General features: G+C 32.9%; 1 protein-coding gene across 1 annotated transcript in view; it reads right to left on the reverse strand.

Moving 5' to 3' along the window:
- Positions 1-467: 467 nt before the first annotated feature.
- The window catches only part of LOC126890137 (uncharacterized), a 167,780-nt gene continuing 155,832 nt past the window's right edge, over positions 468-12,415 (reverse strand). Inside the window, exon 14 of the mRNA XM_050658987.1 lies at positions 468-781. Coding sequence (XP_050514944.1) covers positions 603-781 — 179 coding nt within the window. The 3' untranslated portion in view covers positions 468-602. The remainder of the gene's footprint in view (positions 782-12,415) is intronic.

The following is a 12,415-nucleotide window of genomic DNA, read 5'->3' on the forward strand; positions in this document are numbered from 1 at the left end:
AGGCATCGCGGAGTCCAAACTGCGTCCATGATACCTGTTCTTTGCATTTTTTATATATTATGCCGTGTATCACTTTCAGAAACGTTTTTAGTAAGTTGCTCATTAGGCTAATTGTTCTGTAGTCTTCACATGTTTTGGCATTTACTTTTTTGGGTAAAGTTACGAATGTCGATTTTAACCAGCTTTGGGGTATTTTTCCAGTTACGTATATTTTTTTGAATACAGTTGTTATCCATTTTATTCCTTGTTCATCCATAAGTTTTAGGAATTCTACATAAAACTGGTCAGGCCCTATAGCTTTACCATCTTTAGTTGTTTTAATAGCTGACGGATTGGGGTACAACAATGAGAAATGGCTAAGGGAAACTAGGGATATATTGGATGCGACGAAGCCTCACCCCGAGTTGTAAAGCCAGTCAAGAAGAAGAAGAAGACATTAGGATATTCCAAGTAAAAAAAATAACATATTATGTTGCATTAGTTTATTTATATTAAAAATACATTTCACTGTATTTTTAAAATTACAATAAAACTGTAACTACGAGGAACATCTTATAATAATCGAAGGTAAATATACAAGATTTTATATCTCAGTTTTTCTGTTATGCGGGCGATGGAACTAAATGTTTAAATCTCATAGGAACGCCAACTTTAGATTGTAAAACAAGAGATTTGGGTTCGAACTCCAGTGGATCGGGAGTAGATTCACATTTTTCTACTTCGAATTTCGTTAAAACATATATCAGCGCGAGCTTAGAAGACATTAATCCAAATCTTTCACCTAAAAACAAACAATAAATATTCATAAAGAAACTGAAAAAATTGTGTGCCAAAGTGTGTACGAAGTAATTTATTTCTTTAGCTAAGCGCTTTCGACAAAATTGTCATCATCCGAGCTAATGCTACAATAAAAAAAATATTTTTTTAGGAATAAGAACTACATATCTCTTTTATTACCTACGTCAATTAGAAAAAAAGTACCACTACTTGAGGCATATGCGTAAGTATAGTGATAATATTAATCTGTATTACAATGTATAATCACCTATGCTATTAAATTTTTTGTCCTCCGTTCAACCCCCAAAAAAGAAAAAATATAAAAACGGCCGTATAAACGTTAAAAAAGACATTAAAACTTTTTCATGGCGTGGGTGTATCACCTATGAGAGATAGCCTGATAGCCTGATAGCCTGATAGTTGACTGACAAAGTTGGATATTCAAATCTGCTTTTATTTGTTTCGTGTTGACGTTTGACAGCTATATAAAAACGGCCGTATAAACGTTAAAAAAGACATTAAAACTTTTTCATGGCGTGGGTGTATCACCTATGAGAGATAGCCTGATAGCCTGATAGCCTGATAGTTGACTGACAAAGTTGGATATTCAAATCTGCTTTTATTTGTTTCGTGTTGACGTTAGACAGCTATATAAAAACGGCCGTATAAACGTTAAAAAGACATTAAAACTTTTTCATGGCGTGGGTGTATCACCTATGAGAGATAGCCTGATAGCCTGATAGCCTGATAGTTGACTGACAAAGTTGGATATTCAAATCTGCTTTTATTTGTTTTGTGTTGACGTTTGACAGCTAACATTAAGAATATGAATATTTTTTACATTTTTACAAGAAAAATTGAAAATTTACAAAGAAATTCGTTAAGGAAATCTACCTTAGATGTCCGTACTAATTAACTAACAATTTATTTGTCTAAATGATTGATTTTAAGACTAAATGGCCCATGGCCCAAAAATTATACAGTGATAAGCGCGATAATAACTGGCAAAATAACGGAAAAGATGGAAAACATAATTTAGTATGAAGTAACAAAGAGATGAAATTAGTAGAGGTGGAAATTATCAATATAAATGTATAAATTAACATTACATTACATAGTTTCTTACTTTTAGACGTTTGTGACGAGTATTTTTTAAAATTCTTCTGTCACAGTGACAGTCATATTTGTCCGATACGTCTAAAGGTGGGAAACTATGTAATGTAATCTTTATTTATTCGTTTATATCCACGATTTCCACCTCTACTAATTTCACCTCTTTTTACTTCAAAATGTATATGTTTTCCATATTTTGCCTTATTTCGCCGGTTATTAGCGCGCTCATCACCCGTGTTGAGCTGGCCCCCCCCACTTGCAAAAATTAAAAAACAAATAGCCCTGATTTATGAGCTATTTATGAGCTCTCATATTCCGCAAACTAAAAATTTTGAGCTCGTTCCACTGAGCAGGAATTTAATACCCTAGTGGGGGGGGGGGGCTGAGTCAGCCCCCCCCCACTACTTAAAAATAGGAATATTGAATCGGTTTTTGCGGCAGAATTACGAGCTATTTATGAGCTCTTGAAATTATATACTTTCGATTTTTGAGCTCATCCCCTTCACCCCCAAACAACCCTTTAATTGATTTAACTTAAGAGAAAGATGCTGAGAAAACTTATATATCGTATTGCGGATATAATTCATATAGCTTATATACTCTAAGAATAAACTATTAAATCAAGAGCATTTCGATTATTGAGCTACAACCCCTTCGCAAGAAAACCACCCTATCTTCCCGGCTTAAGAGAAAGTTGTACTTAAAATGCATTAAACTAATTATTTGGCGACTACATATCATTTAATAATTTATAACCTTCCAAATTACGCGCATTCAGATCAGTAAATTGCAATTTATTTTGTATAGTGCAGTCACTGAAGGTAAAAATCAACGATTACCTTCAATTTCGGTGAACCTTCATCGATTTTCACGAAAATTGGTCAGTAGTTAGAGGATACGTCAAGAAACAAAGGTGACATGGTACCACCTTGCGCCTTTACCCTGAGGGTGGATACCGCCCCTTCTCGGGGGTGAAAATTATTTTATAAAAAATAAATGCACAAATCAATAAAAGAACAAATTAAAAGCAAAATTTATTATATAAAGTTAATAAAATAAGTCAATACTTTTTAAGTTATTAAAGATCAAAGATTTTAATTATTTGTGAAAAAATGCATGTTTTGAAGAGGTTTTTTGTAAATCACTGAAAAACTTTAAGTTTTTACAAAAAAGTTAATAGTAGTTTAATTCGTATAGGACCAAAATTTTTTATTTAATTCGTATAGCTTATATTCTAAGAATAAACTCTTAAATCACGCGTCTTTCGATTATAGAGCTACAACCCCTTCGCAAGAAAACGACCCCATTTTCCCGGCTTAAGAGAGAGAGTTGTTCTTAAAATAATTTAAATTAATTATTTGGCGACTACATATCGTTTAATAATTTATGAGCTTGCAAAATATACGCATCTCAATTATTGAATTGCCATTTTCTTTCTATAGTGCAGTCACTGAAGGTAAAAATCAACTATTACCTTCGATTTCGGTAAATCGCCATTTATTTTCACGAATTGACAATAAGAACTTGGGGTTTTAGCCTGGGGTATATGTCACCCCTTCTCGGGAGTGAAAATTACTTTATTAAAAATAACCCCACATATCGAGAGAGTGACAAATTGTAAGCAAAATTTGTTATATAATGTGATTAAAATAAATCAATACTTTTTGAGTTATTAAAGATCTAATATTTTAATTTTTGGAAAGAAAATGCATGCTTTAGAGCGATTTTTCATAATTGACTCAAAAACTGTAAGTTTTTACAAAAAAGTTTTCATCACTAGAATTGAAGCTAATAAAAAATATAATAAATTGCTTACTTGAAAAACCCTTTAATGTTAATTTAAAGTAAGTTATTGGTAATTAAATGTATATTTTTTCCGCGACTGTTCAAATCTAAGGGTTCAAGCTTAAATAACGGGAAAGAGATGCATTTTATAACACTTAGGTACTAAATACTTGTCAAAGTACTTGGAAATACCTATGAAAAATAAGATCCAGAAAAAGTTGATAGTATCAAAATCCGCTCACCAATTTTCGTGAAAATGAATGGAGATTTACCGAAATCGAAGGTCATAGTTGATTTTTACCTTCAGTGACTGCACTATAGAAAGAAAATGACAATTCAATAATTGAGATGCGTATATTTTGCGAGCTCATAAATTATTAAACAATATATAGTCGACAAATAATTAATTTAAATTATTTTAAGTACAACCCTCTCTTAAGCCGGGAATATGGGATGGTTTTCTTGCGAAGGGGTTGTAGTTCAATAATCGAAAGGCGCGTGATTTTAGAGTTTATTCTTAGAATATAAGCTATACGAATTAAACTACTATTAACTTTTTTGTAAAAACTTACAGTTTTTCAGTGATTTACAAAAAACCTCTTCAAAACATGCATTTTTTTCACAAATAATTAAAATCTTTGATCTTTAATAACTTAAAAAGTATTTACTTATTTTATTAACTTTATATAATAAATTTTGCTTTTAATTTGTTCTTTTATTGATTTGTGCAGTTATTTTTTATAAAATAATTTTCACCCCCGAGAAGAGGCGGTATCCACCCTCAGGGTAAAGGCGCAAGGTGGTACCATGTCACCTTTGTTTCTTGACGTATCCTCTAACCACTGACCAATTTTCGTGAAAATCGATGAAGGTTCACCGAAATTGAAGGTAATCGTTGATTTTTACCTTCAGTGACTGCACTATACAAAATAAATTGCAATTTACTGATCTAAATGCGCGTAATTTGGAAGGTTATAAATTATTAAATGATATGTAGTCGCCAAATAATTAGTTTAACGCATTTTAAGTACAACTTTCTCTTAAGCCGGGAAGATAGGGTGGTTTTCTGGCGAAGGGGTTGTAGCTCAATAATCGAAATGCTCTTGATTTAATAGTTTATTCTTAGAGTATATAAGCTATAGGAATTATATTCGCAATACGATATATTTTAAGTTTTCTCAGCATCTTTCTCTTAAGTTAAATCAATTAAAGGGTTGTTTGGGGGTGAAGGGGATGAGCTCAAAAATCGAAACTATGTAATTTCAAGAGCTCATAAATAGCTCGTAATTCTGCCGCAAAAACCGATTCAATATTCCTATTTTTAAGTAGTGGGGGGGGGCTGACTCAGCCCCCCCACTAGGGTATTAAATTCCTGCTCAGTGGAACGAGCTCAAAATTTTTAGTTTGCGGAATATGAGAGCTCATAAATAGCTCATAAATCAGGGCTATTTGTTTTTTAATTTTTGCAAGTGGGGGGGGGGGGCAGCTCAACACGGGTGCGCTCATCACTGTGTACACCGTACTATGTTAAAAAATATCAAAAAGCAATGAAGAACTTCAATTTCTTAATTGTGAAAGCTTCTGTTATTTTTTGCTTTCAAACATCCCTTACTCCAAAAATGCAGGAGATATTAGATTGATGTTATTGCTTATCTTTTTGTCAATTAGGAAGGTCTTTAAAATGACCTTGACAGGGTGTAAAAACAACTAATGCAAAAAGTATTGTCTATTAAAAAAATTTCTAAAAACTAGTTGTTTTGTGCAAATTGGAACGTGTTGTAAAATATTGTAAAATATGCCTACTTTTGTATTACACGAGCGGCACACCCTCAAAAAAGCGCTTAGTTTTCGAGATACTGACCACGGAGGGGTGAATGGCTAATTTCATTCATACTTTGTAAGGTGAATTTTAATTTTTTTTTGTTTTATCGGGGGTGCTGAAAACGAAAATGAGGTATATTTTAATTTTATGTGGAGGAACATTGTCAAATTCGCAATTTTAATCTAAAAATTAAAAAAAAAAATTAAATCCCGTTTTTTGCGTTTACCTCGCTACAACTCTGTTCCGTTTTAATATATTCTTCTGAAATTTTTACATTATATAGCCCTAACATGTCTAAAGACATTGGTTCATGTTTGAAGCTTTTATTCTTATCCTGATAAAAGTCATGAATTTTTCAAAGGAAAATGTGCGGATTTGTGCATTGCAAAGTTTAATTGCAAAATTTGTGTGACAAAGTTTAAAATTGAGCTTCCTAATTAAGTTCGTTTTAAAATAGGGAGTACAAAGAAGTTTTCTGGTAAGGTTTAGATCAAAATGTTTTATAGAAAAAAAAAATAGTGTAACTTTAAATGTCAACATTAGAAATCCCCAATATAACGCTTATTTTTCGAGATACTGACCATGGGTGGTGAATGGCTAATTTTGGTTTTAGATTATGTTTTTGACCGTGATGAAAACGATAATTAAATTTATTTTAAATTTTAGGTGGGGGAATATTGTCAAAATTTCAATTCTACCCTAAAAATAAAAAAAAAAAATGAAATCATGTTTTTTTGCATTTAGCTCGCTACAACTCAGGTCCGTTTAAATTTTTTTTTATTAAGGTTCGTACACTATATATCGCTCACATTTTTGAAGACAGTGGTTTCTGTTTTAAGCTATTAGTCTTATTCTAGTAAAAGTTATGAATCTGATGAGTCACAAGGTGCAGATTCGTGAATTGCAAAGTTTAATCGCAAAATTTGACTGAGAAAATTTAAAATATAGATTTTGAATCAACTTCAAAAATAAAACATTAGTACAAAGAAGTTTTCTGAAAAGATTTGAATCAAAATGTTTTATAGAAAACCAACGGTGCAACTTTTAACATCTACGTTATAAATCCCCAAAATAACGCTAATTTTTCGAGATATTGATCATTGGTGGTGAATGGCTAATTTTGTCTTACTTTATGTTTTTGATGGTGCTGAAAACGAAAATCAAGTTTATTTTGAATTTTAGGTGGGAGAACATGGTCAAAATCGCAATTTTGCTCTAAAAATAAAAAAAATAAACCACGTTTTTCCTAAAATTAAAAGCTGCACCATATTTTTTCTATAACACATCTAGACCTAAAACGCCCCATAAAACTTCTTTGAACTCTGTGGTTTAACATAAACGTAATCAAATAGATAAATTTTAAATTTTGTCACTTAATTTTTGCGATTTAACTTTACAATTCACGAATTTGTACTTTTGATATTTAGAAATTCATAACTTTTATGAAGAAAAGACTGAAAGACTACAGTTGCTTTCATAGTCTTTGTAAAGGTGAAAAATATATGCTGTAGAAATTTTAGAAAAATATAATAAAATAGAACAGAGTTTTAGCGAGTTAAACGTAAAAATTCGTGACTTCACTTTTTTTATTTTTAGGTTAAAATTGCGATTTTGACAATGTTCCCTCACATAAAATTCAAAATAAACCTCTTTTCATTGCCGGCACCATCGAAAACATAAAATAAGACCAAAATTAGCCATTTACCGCCCATGGTCAGTATCTCGAAAAGTAAGTGTTATTTTGGGGATGTATAACGTCTATATTAAAAGTTGTGCCATTTTTTTTATTAAAGATTTGTAACTAAAACTTTCCAGGACACTTCTTTAAACCCTATGTTTTAACATAAACGTGATTAATAAGATAAATTTTGCCACTCAACTTTTGCTATTAAACTTTGAAATTCACGAATCTGCACCTTGTGCTTTAAAAAATTCATAACTTTTACTAGAATAAGACTAAAATCTTAAAACAGATACCGTTGTCTTCATAAAATTAAGTAACATTATAGTGTATAAACCTTAGAAAAAAATATTAAAATTGACCAGAATTGTAGCGAGATAAACGCAAAAAACGTGAATTCACTTTTTTTACTTTTATGGTAAAATTACGATTTTGAAAATATTTCCAAAAAAATTTAAAATAAATTTCATTTTCGTTTTCAGCTCCGTCAAAAACATAATCTAAGACCATAATTAGCAATTCATTACCCATGGTCAGTATCTCGAAGAATAACCGCTATATTGGGATTTCTAATGTCGATAATAAAAGTTGCACTATTTATTTGCTATAAAATATTTTGATCTAAAATTTTCCAGAAAACTTCTTTGTACTTTCTATTTTAACATTAACGTGATTAAAGGGCTAAATTTTAAATGTTGTACCTCAACTTTTGCGATTAAACTTTGCAATGCACAAATCCGCACCTTTTCCTTTGAAAAATTCATAACCTTTATCATAATAAGAATTAGAGCCTGTAAAAATTTCAGACAAAATATTAAAATGGAACAGTGTTGTAGCGAGGTAAACGCAAAAAACGTGATTTTATTTTTATTTATTTTTATTGTAAAATTGCGATTTTGACAATGTTCCAAACATGAAAATTCAAAATAAACCTCATTTTCGTTTTCAGCACCGTCAAAAACATACAGCATGTCTAAAATTGGCCAGTCACCTCTCTGTGGTCAGTACTTGGTCATTTTGGAGGTGCCTGCCGCTAGTCTATATGGTTTAGAGAATGCAGCAAACATTGTAACGGGCATGTTCTACGCAATGTATACCTCTATGAATTTGCCGGTGGTTGTCTCAGTCATTTTTCAAACGTTGATCTATATGTGCAATTCGAAGTGAAATAAGTGAAAAAAAAAAACCTTGATGCGTCTGTAGTTTCGTGTTGCAACGAAATTAAAAATGGTTATTCATTTTTGATTTATGTTTACTCCCATTGGAGTACGAAGGGAACCATTCTTGTTGGAACTTTACCGCGCTGAGAAGATGGGACGTGAATTATATATTGTAAAATTCGCTCATCTTCCTTAGTCTCAGCATCCGTTATGGCTTGCAAATTGTAGAAGCCTCGGAGGTGTTACCAGAGAAGGTTTCCATTGTTTTCAGTCTGGTAGGATGTAGAATGACATTTTTTGATGTTGTTTTATGTGCTATTAGATTGAAAACTTAATTTTTTGCTAGCAGTTGCCGTTAGGGCATCCATGCCATTTCGTTCGTTGCAATCCGTGACTGCACGCCGGGGTTTGTCCTAGTTGGGTCAGAGAGAGCAGCATATGTGCCTCCTGATGAGAGACTAATAAGTTTCGAAACCAGTAGAGGTGCTTGCAGCACTCTTTGATTGAACTGGAATGATGATGCGGCTGTAGTTTCGTGTTGCAACGAAATTGAAAATGGTTATTCATTTTTGAAATAAGTGACTATTTTAGTAATGGATATTTCACCAGTGACGGCGGCCCAGGTAATTGCATAATTACGAGAGGGTTATAGCCTCAAGGGCTTACCTTAGATACCAGGAGACCGTTAGCTACATGCTACTGGTCTCCTTGCACATGCCTTGTGGAATCGGCACGCAACAGGATTTGAGCTTCAACAATTCTTGAGGAATATTCGAGGTGTCACCGTAGCTCAGTGGATAGTTAGGAGAAGACTTAAGGCTGCCACTTTGACTCCCAAACAAGCTCACACAGGGCACAAATTGAACGCACCTCAGACACAAGCCCGACTTCAGTTTGCTTGAGAACATGTCAGTTGGGACCTTGGCAAATAGAGCAGAGTTTTATTCTCCGATAAGGGTCGAATGTGCTTGTAACGCAATGACAGAAGACATTGACTGTCTATCACAGGCCAGGAGAACCAATTCCTAGTGCTTCTGTGACAAAACAATGAGCTATGAAGGTGGCGCGTGTATGGTTTGGAGTGGTATATCTTTATAAAGAAAAACAGAGTTTAAAAAAATAGTGATCGCAGAGGAGGTTTGACAGCAGATCGTTACATTAAAGGAATTCTCCAAGACCATGTTGTTCCGTATGCCGGCTATATAGGGACGGCTTCATGTTAATGCATGATAACGCTCAATGTCATACTGCGCGGATTACGAACGATTACCTGTTACCAATATAACACTCATATGAACAATATGAACACCAATATAACAACAATGGACTGGCCTCCATTGAGTCCGGACATGAATCCCATCTAAAACATATGGGATGAGCTCAAACGCATGTTTCGGGTCCGTAATCCAGCACCAGCGACAGTGACGGAGCTAAAAACTGCATTAGATAAAGACTCGGAAGCGGTTCTTCAGCCAATCAGAAACTTAATAAAGTCCTTAAGAGATCGCATGGAAAGTGTAACACAACGGAGAGGAGGAAATTCATTCACATTTGTTATTTAGTTACTAACTTTATAAATTTTAGTGTCATTGCAATAAATTACTTCTGTTAACAATATTTTGCTGCTTATTTTACTTACAGGTATGTCGATAGACACTTGCCAAACTGCGTAGTCAAAAAATATAAATTATTTTTTCTACAATCACTTAATAAAAAATACTTTTTCGCTTGTCAAAGGCAACGAAAAGTTGACGTTTACTGAGTACCGTCACTTTGTCGCTCTAGCGCAGTGGTCGGCAAACTTATTAGCCAAAGAGTCAAATATGAACGTTACAGTTTAAAAAAATTGGGAGCCAAATCTGCTTGTTCAGTAACTATTAGATTTTATATATTTAATTTAAGAAAGAACTAGAGATTTGACTTTTCATAAAAACTGCTTTTTTTATTTATTCAACAACTACTTTCATTTTTATCAACAACAACCTACTTAAAAACATTTTAAATAACAAGCTAAAGGGTGGTTTATATGAACATTACAAAAACATATTCCAATACTCCCACCTTTTTGTTAAGTTGTTCAACCCATAAACAAACCTTTTAAATAAAAAAAATATAACAAATGTCCACTTTATTGCACTCTGATTGTCTATCTCTTACTTGTCCAGTGTCCAAAACGTAGTCAGTGGTGGAACGACGAGTTTCTATATCACCTGCATAATCTGCGTCACTATATCCATGCATGTTAACTTGATTGAATTTGTAATAACAAATGCCATAATTATAGTGGCTGACTACTCCCACCGCATGTTCAATGTCAGGTCTTGACACTGTTAAGTCAGCACTTACATCTTCTGGTATATTTACAGGATTTGCATTTTGTTGACCAAATCTATCTATTATCTGTTTTATATAACTTGCTTGACTTAACATTGTACCAGCCTCTAAGTTTCTTATAATTTTCCATTTTTCTTTGTCACTACTTGACACTGCTTCTTCATATGTCTGTGTTATATCAACTTCAGTAAAATTTACCTCAAAATCATTTAATCTGGCTGGCAAACATCTATTTCATTGTGGTCTCAAGTTGGGTATATTGTCAACATCTTGTACAACTTCTATTTCATTATTAACATTTATTTGTTCTTCTTGTCTCTCTTCAAGTTCGTTTTCTTGTATTTCAAAAATTGTCACATTATCTTCAGCTGCTATCTTGATCACATTGTTTTTCTTTGCACTGTACATTTTCTCATTTAAAAACACATTTCACACCCAAACACTTTCATGTAGTCAAATACAGGTTTCTGCCCTGTCCACTGTTCATAATCTGTAGAATCTGGTGTCTGTTTGCTTGTAATTCTGTTGCAAATGTAGATGGCAGTATTAACTGCATCTGCCCATAGTCTCTTATCTACTCCAGATTGGTATAACATACATCGAACCATTTCTACAATCAATCTGTTATCTCGCTCAGATCATGTCATTTTGCTCTGGAGTGTATAGTGCTGTGGTTTATGACTCTATACCTTCTTGTTCTAAATACAATTTGAAAGCATTATTTGTATACTCAGTACCATTATCTGTATGCAGTTTTTCAACAGAGTAGCCATACTTTGCCTTTATTTTGCTATTATACACTTTGAAACAATCTAGTACATCTGCTTTATGTCTAATAAAATATGCTACTCTATACCCTGTGTACTCATCTTTGAATGTTACAAAGTAACGTGCTCCTTGCATAGATTCAGTTTGCATAGGTCCACAAATATCACTGAATATTCTTTTTCCAGGAGGTAACTTAGTGTGTGGTCTCTCTTTAAAAGTCTTCTTATGTTGTTTTCCCATCAAACAACCTTCACACACAAAATCTTGTTTCTTTTCTGTAACACCTTTGATTAAGTTCATTTTTACCATTTCTTCTAAATATTTCTTATTGACATGTCCCAATCTTTCATGCCATATCTTTAAATCATCTACTATAGTCACACATGCATTATATATTATTGTGCGAAACATCATTTTATATGTGTTGTTTCTGTCCTTTATACCAACTGCTGCTAGATTCTCATTTTCATATACTTTGGCTTCATTGTTAATCTTAATTACACTCATACCTTTGTTTGTCAAAACACCTTCTGAAAATAAATTCTTTCTCAACTGTGGGATATATAGCACATCATTTATAGTGGATTTAAACCATTTTCCATTGATCAACTTCTCTATTTTAATAGTTCCCTTACCTTGTACTGCTAGTGTTTGATTATTGCCAAGTGATACCTGTGATGTAAAAGTTCTGTCAATATTAAAAAAATATTCTTCCCTGTAACACATATGTGCTGATGCACCACTGTCCATAATCCAATCATCACTTGTATCCACTTTTTCTTCTATGTTGAATGTACTCTCATTATTAACATTATAATATGCGCTACTCGAAGAACCACCATTCTGATTTTCTGTAGAGTTGCCAGCTTGTGCTGTGATTCTTTTTATAACCTTTTCTGTAGTTACTAAAGCCACCTCTGCCTCGATTATGACTTCTATATGACCTGCTACTACTGTTTTCTTGTTCATTCTTTT

Source organism: Diabrotica virgifera, chromosome 8 (assembly GCF_917563875.1).
Source record: "Diabrotica virgifera virgifera chromosome 8, PGI_DIABVI_V3a".
NCBI classification, from domain to species: Eukaryota; Metazoa; Arthropoda; class Insecta; order Coleoptera; family Chrysomelidae; genus Diabrotica; species Diabrotica virgifera.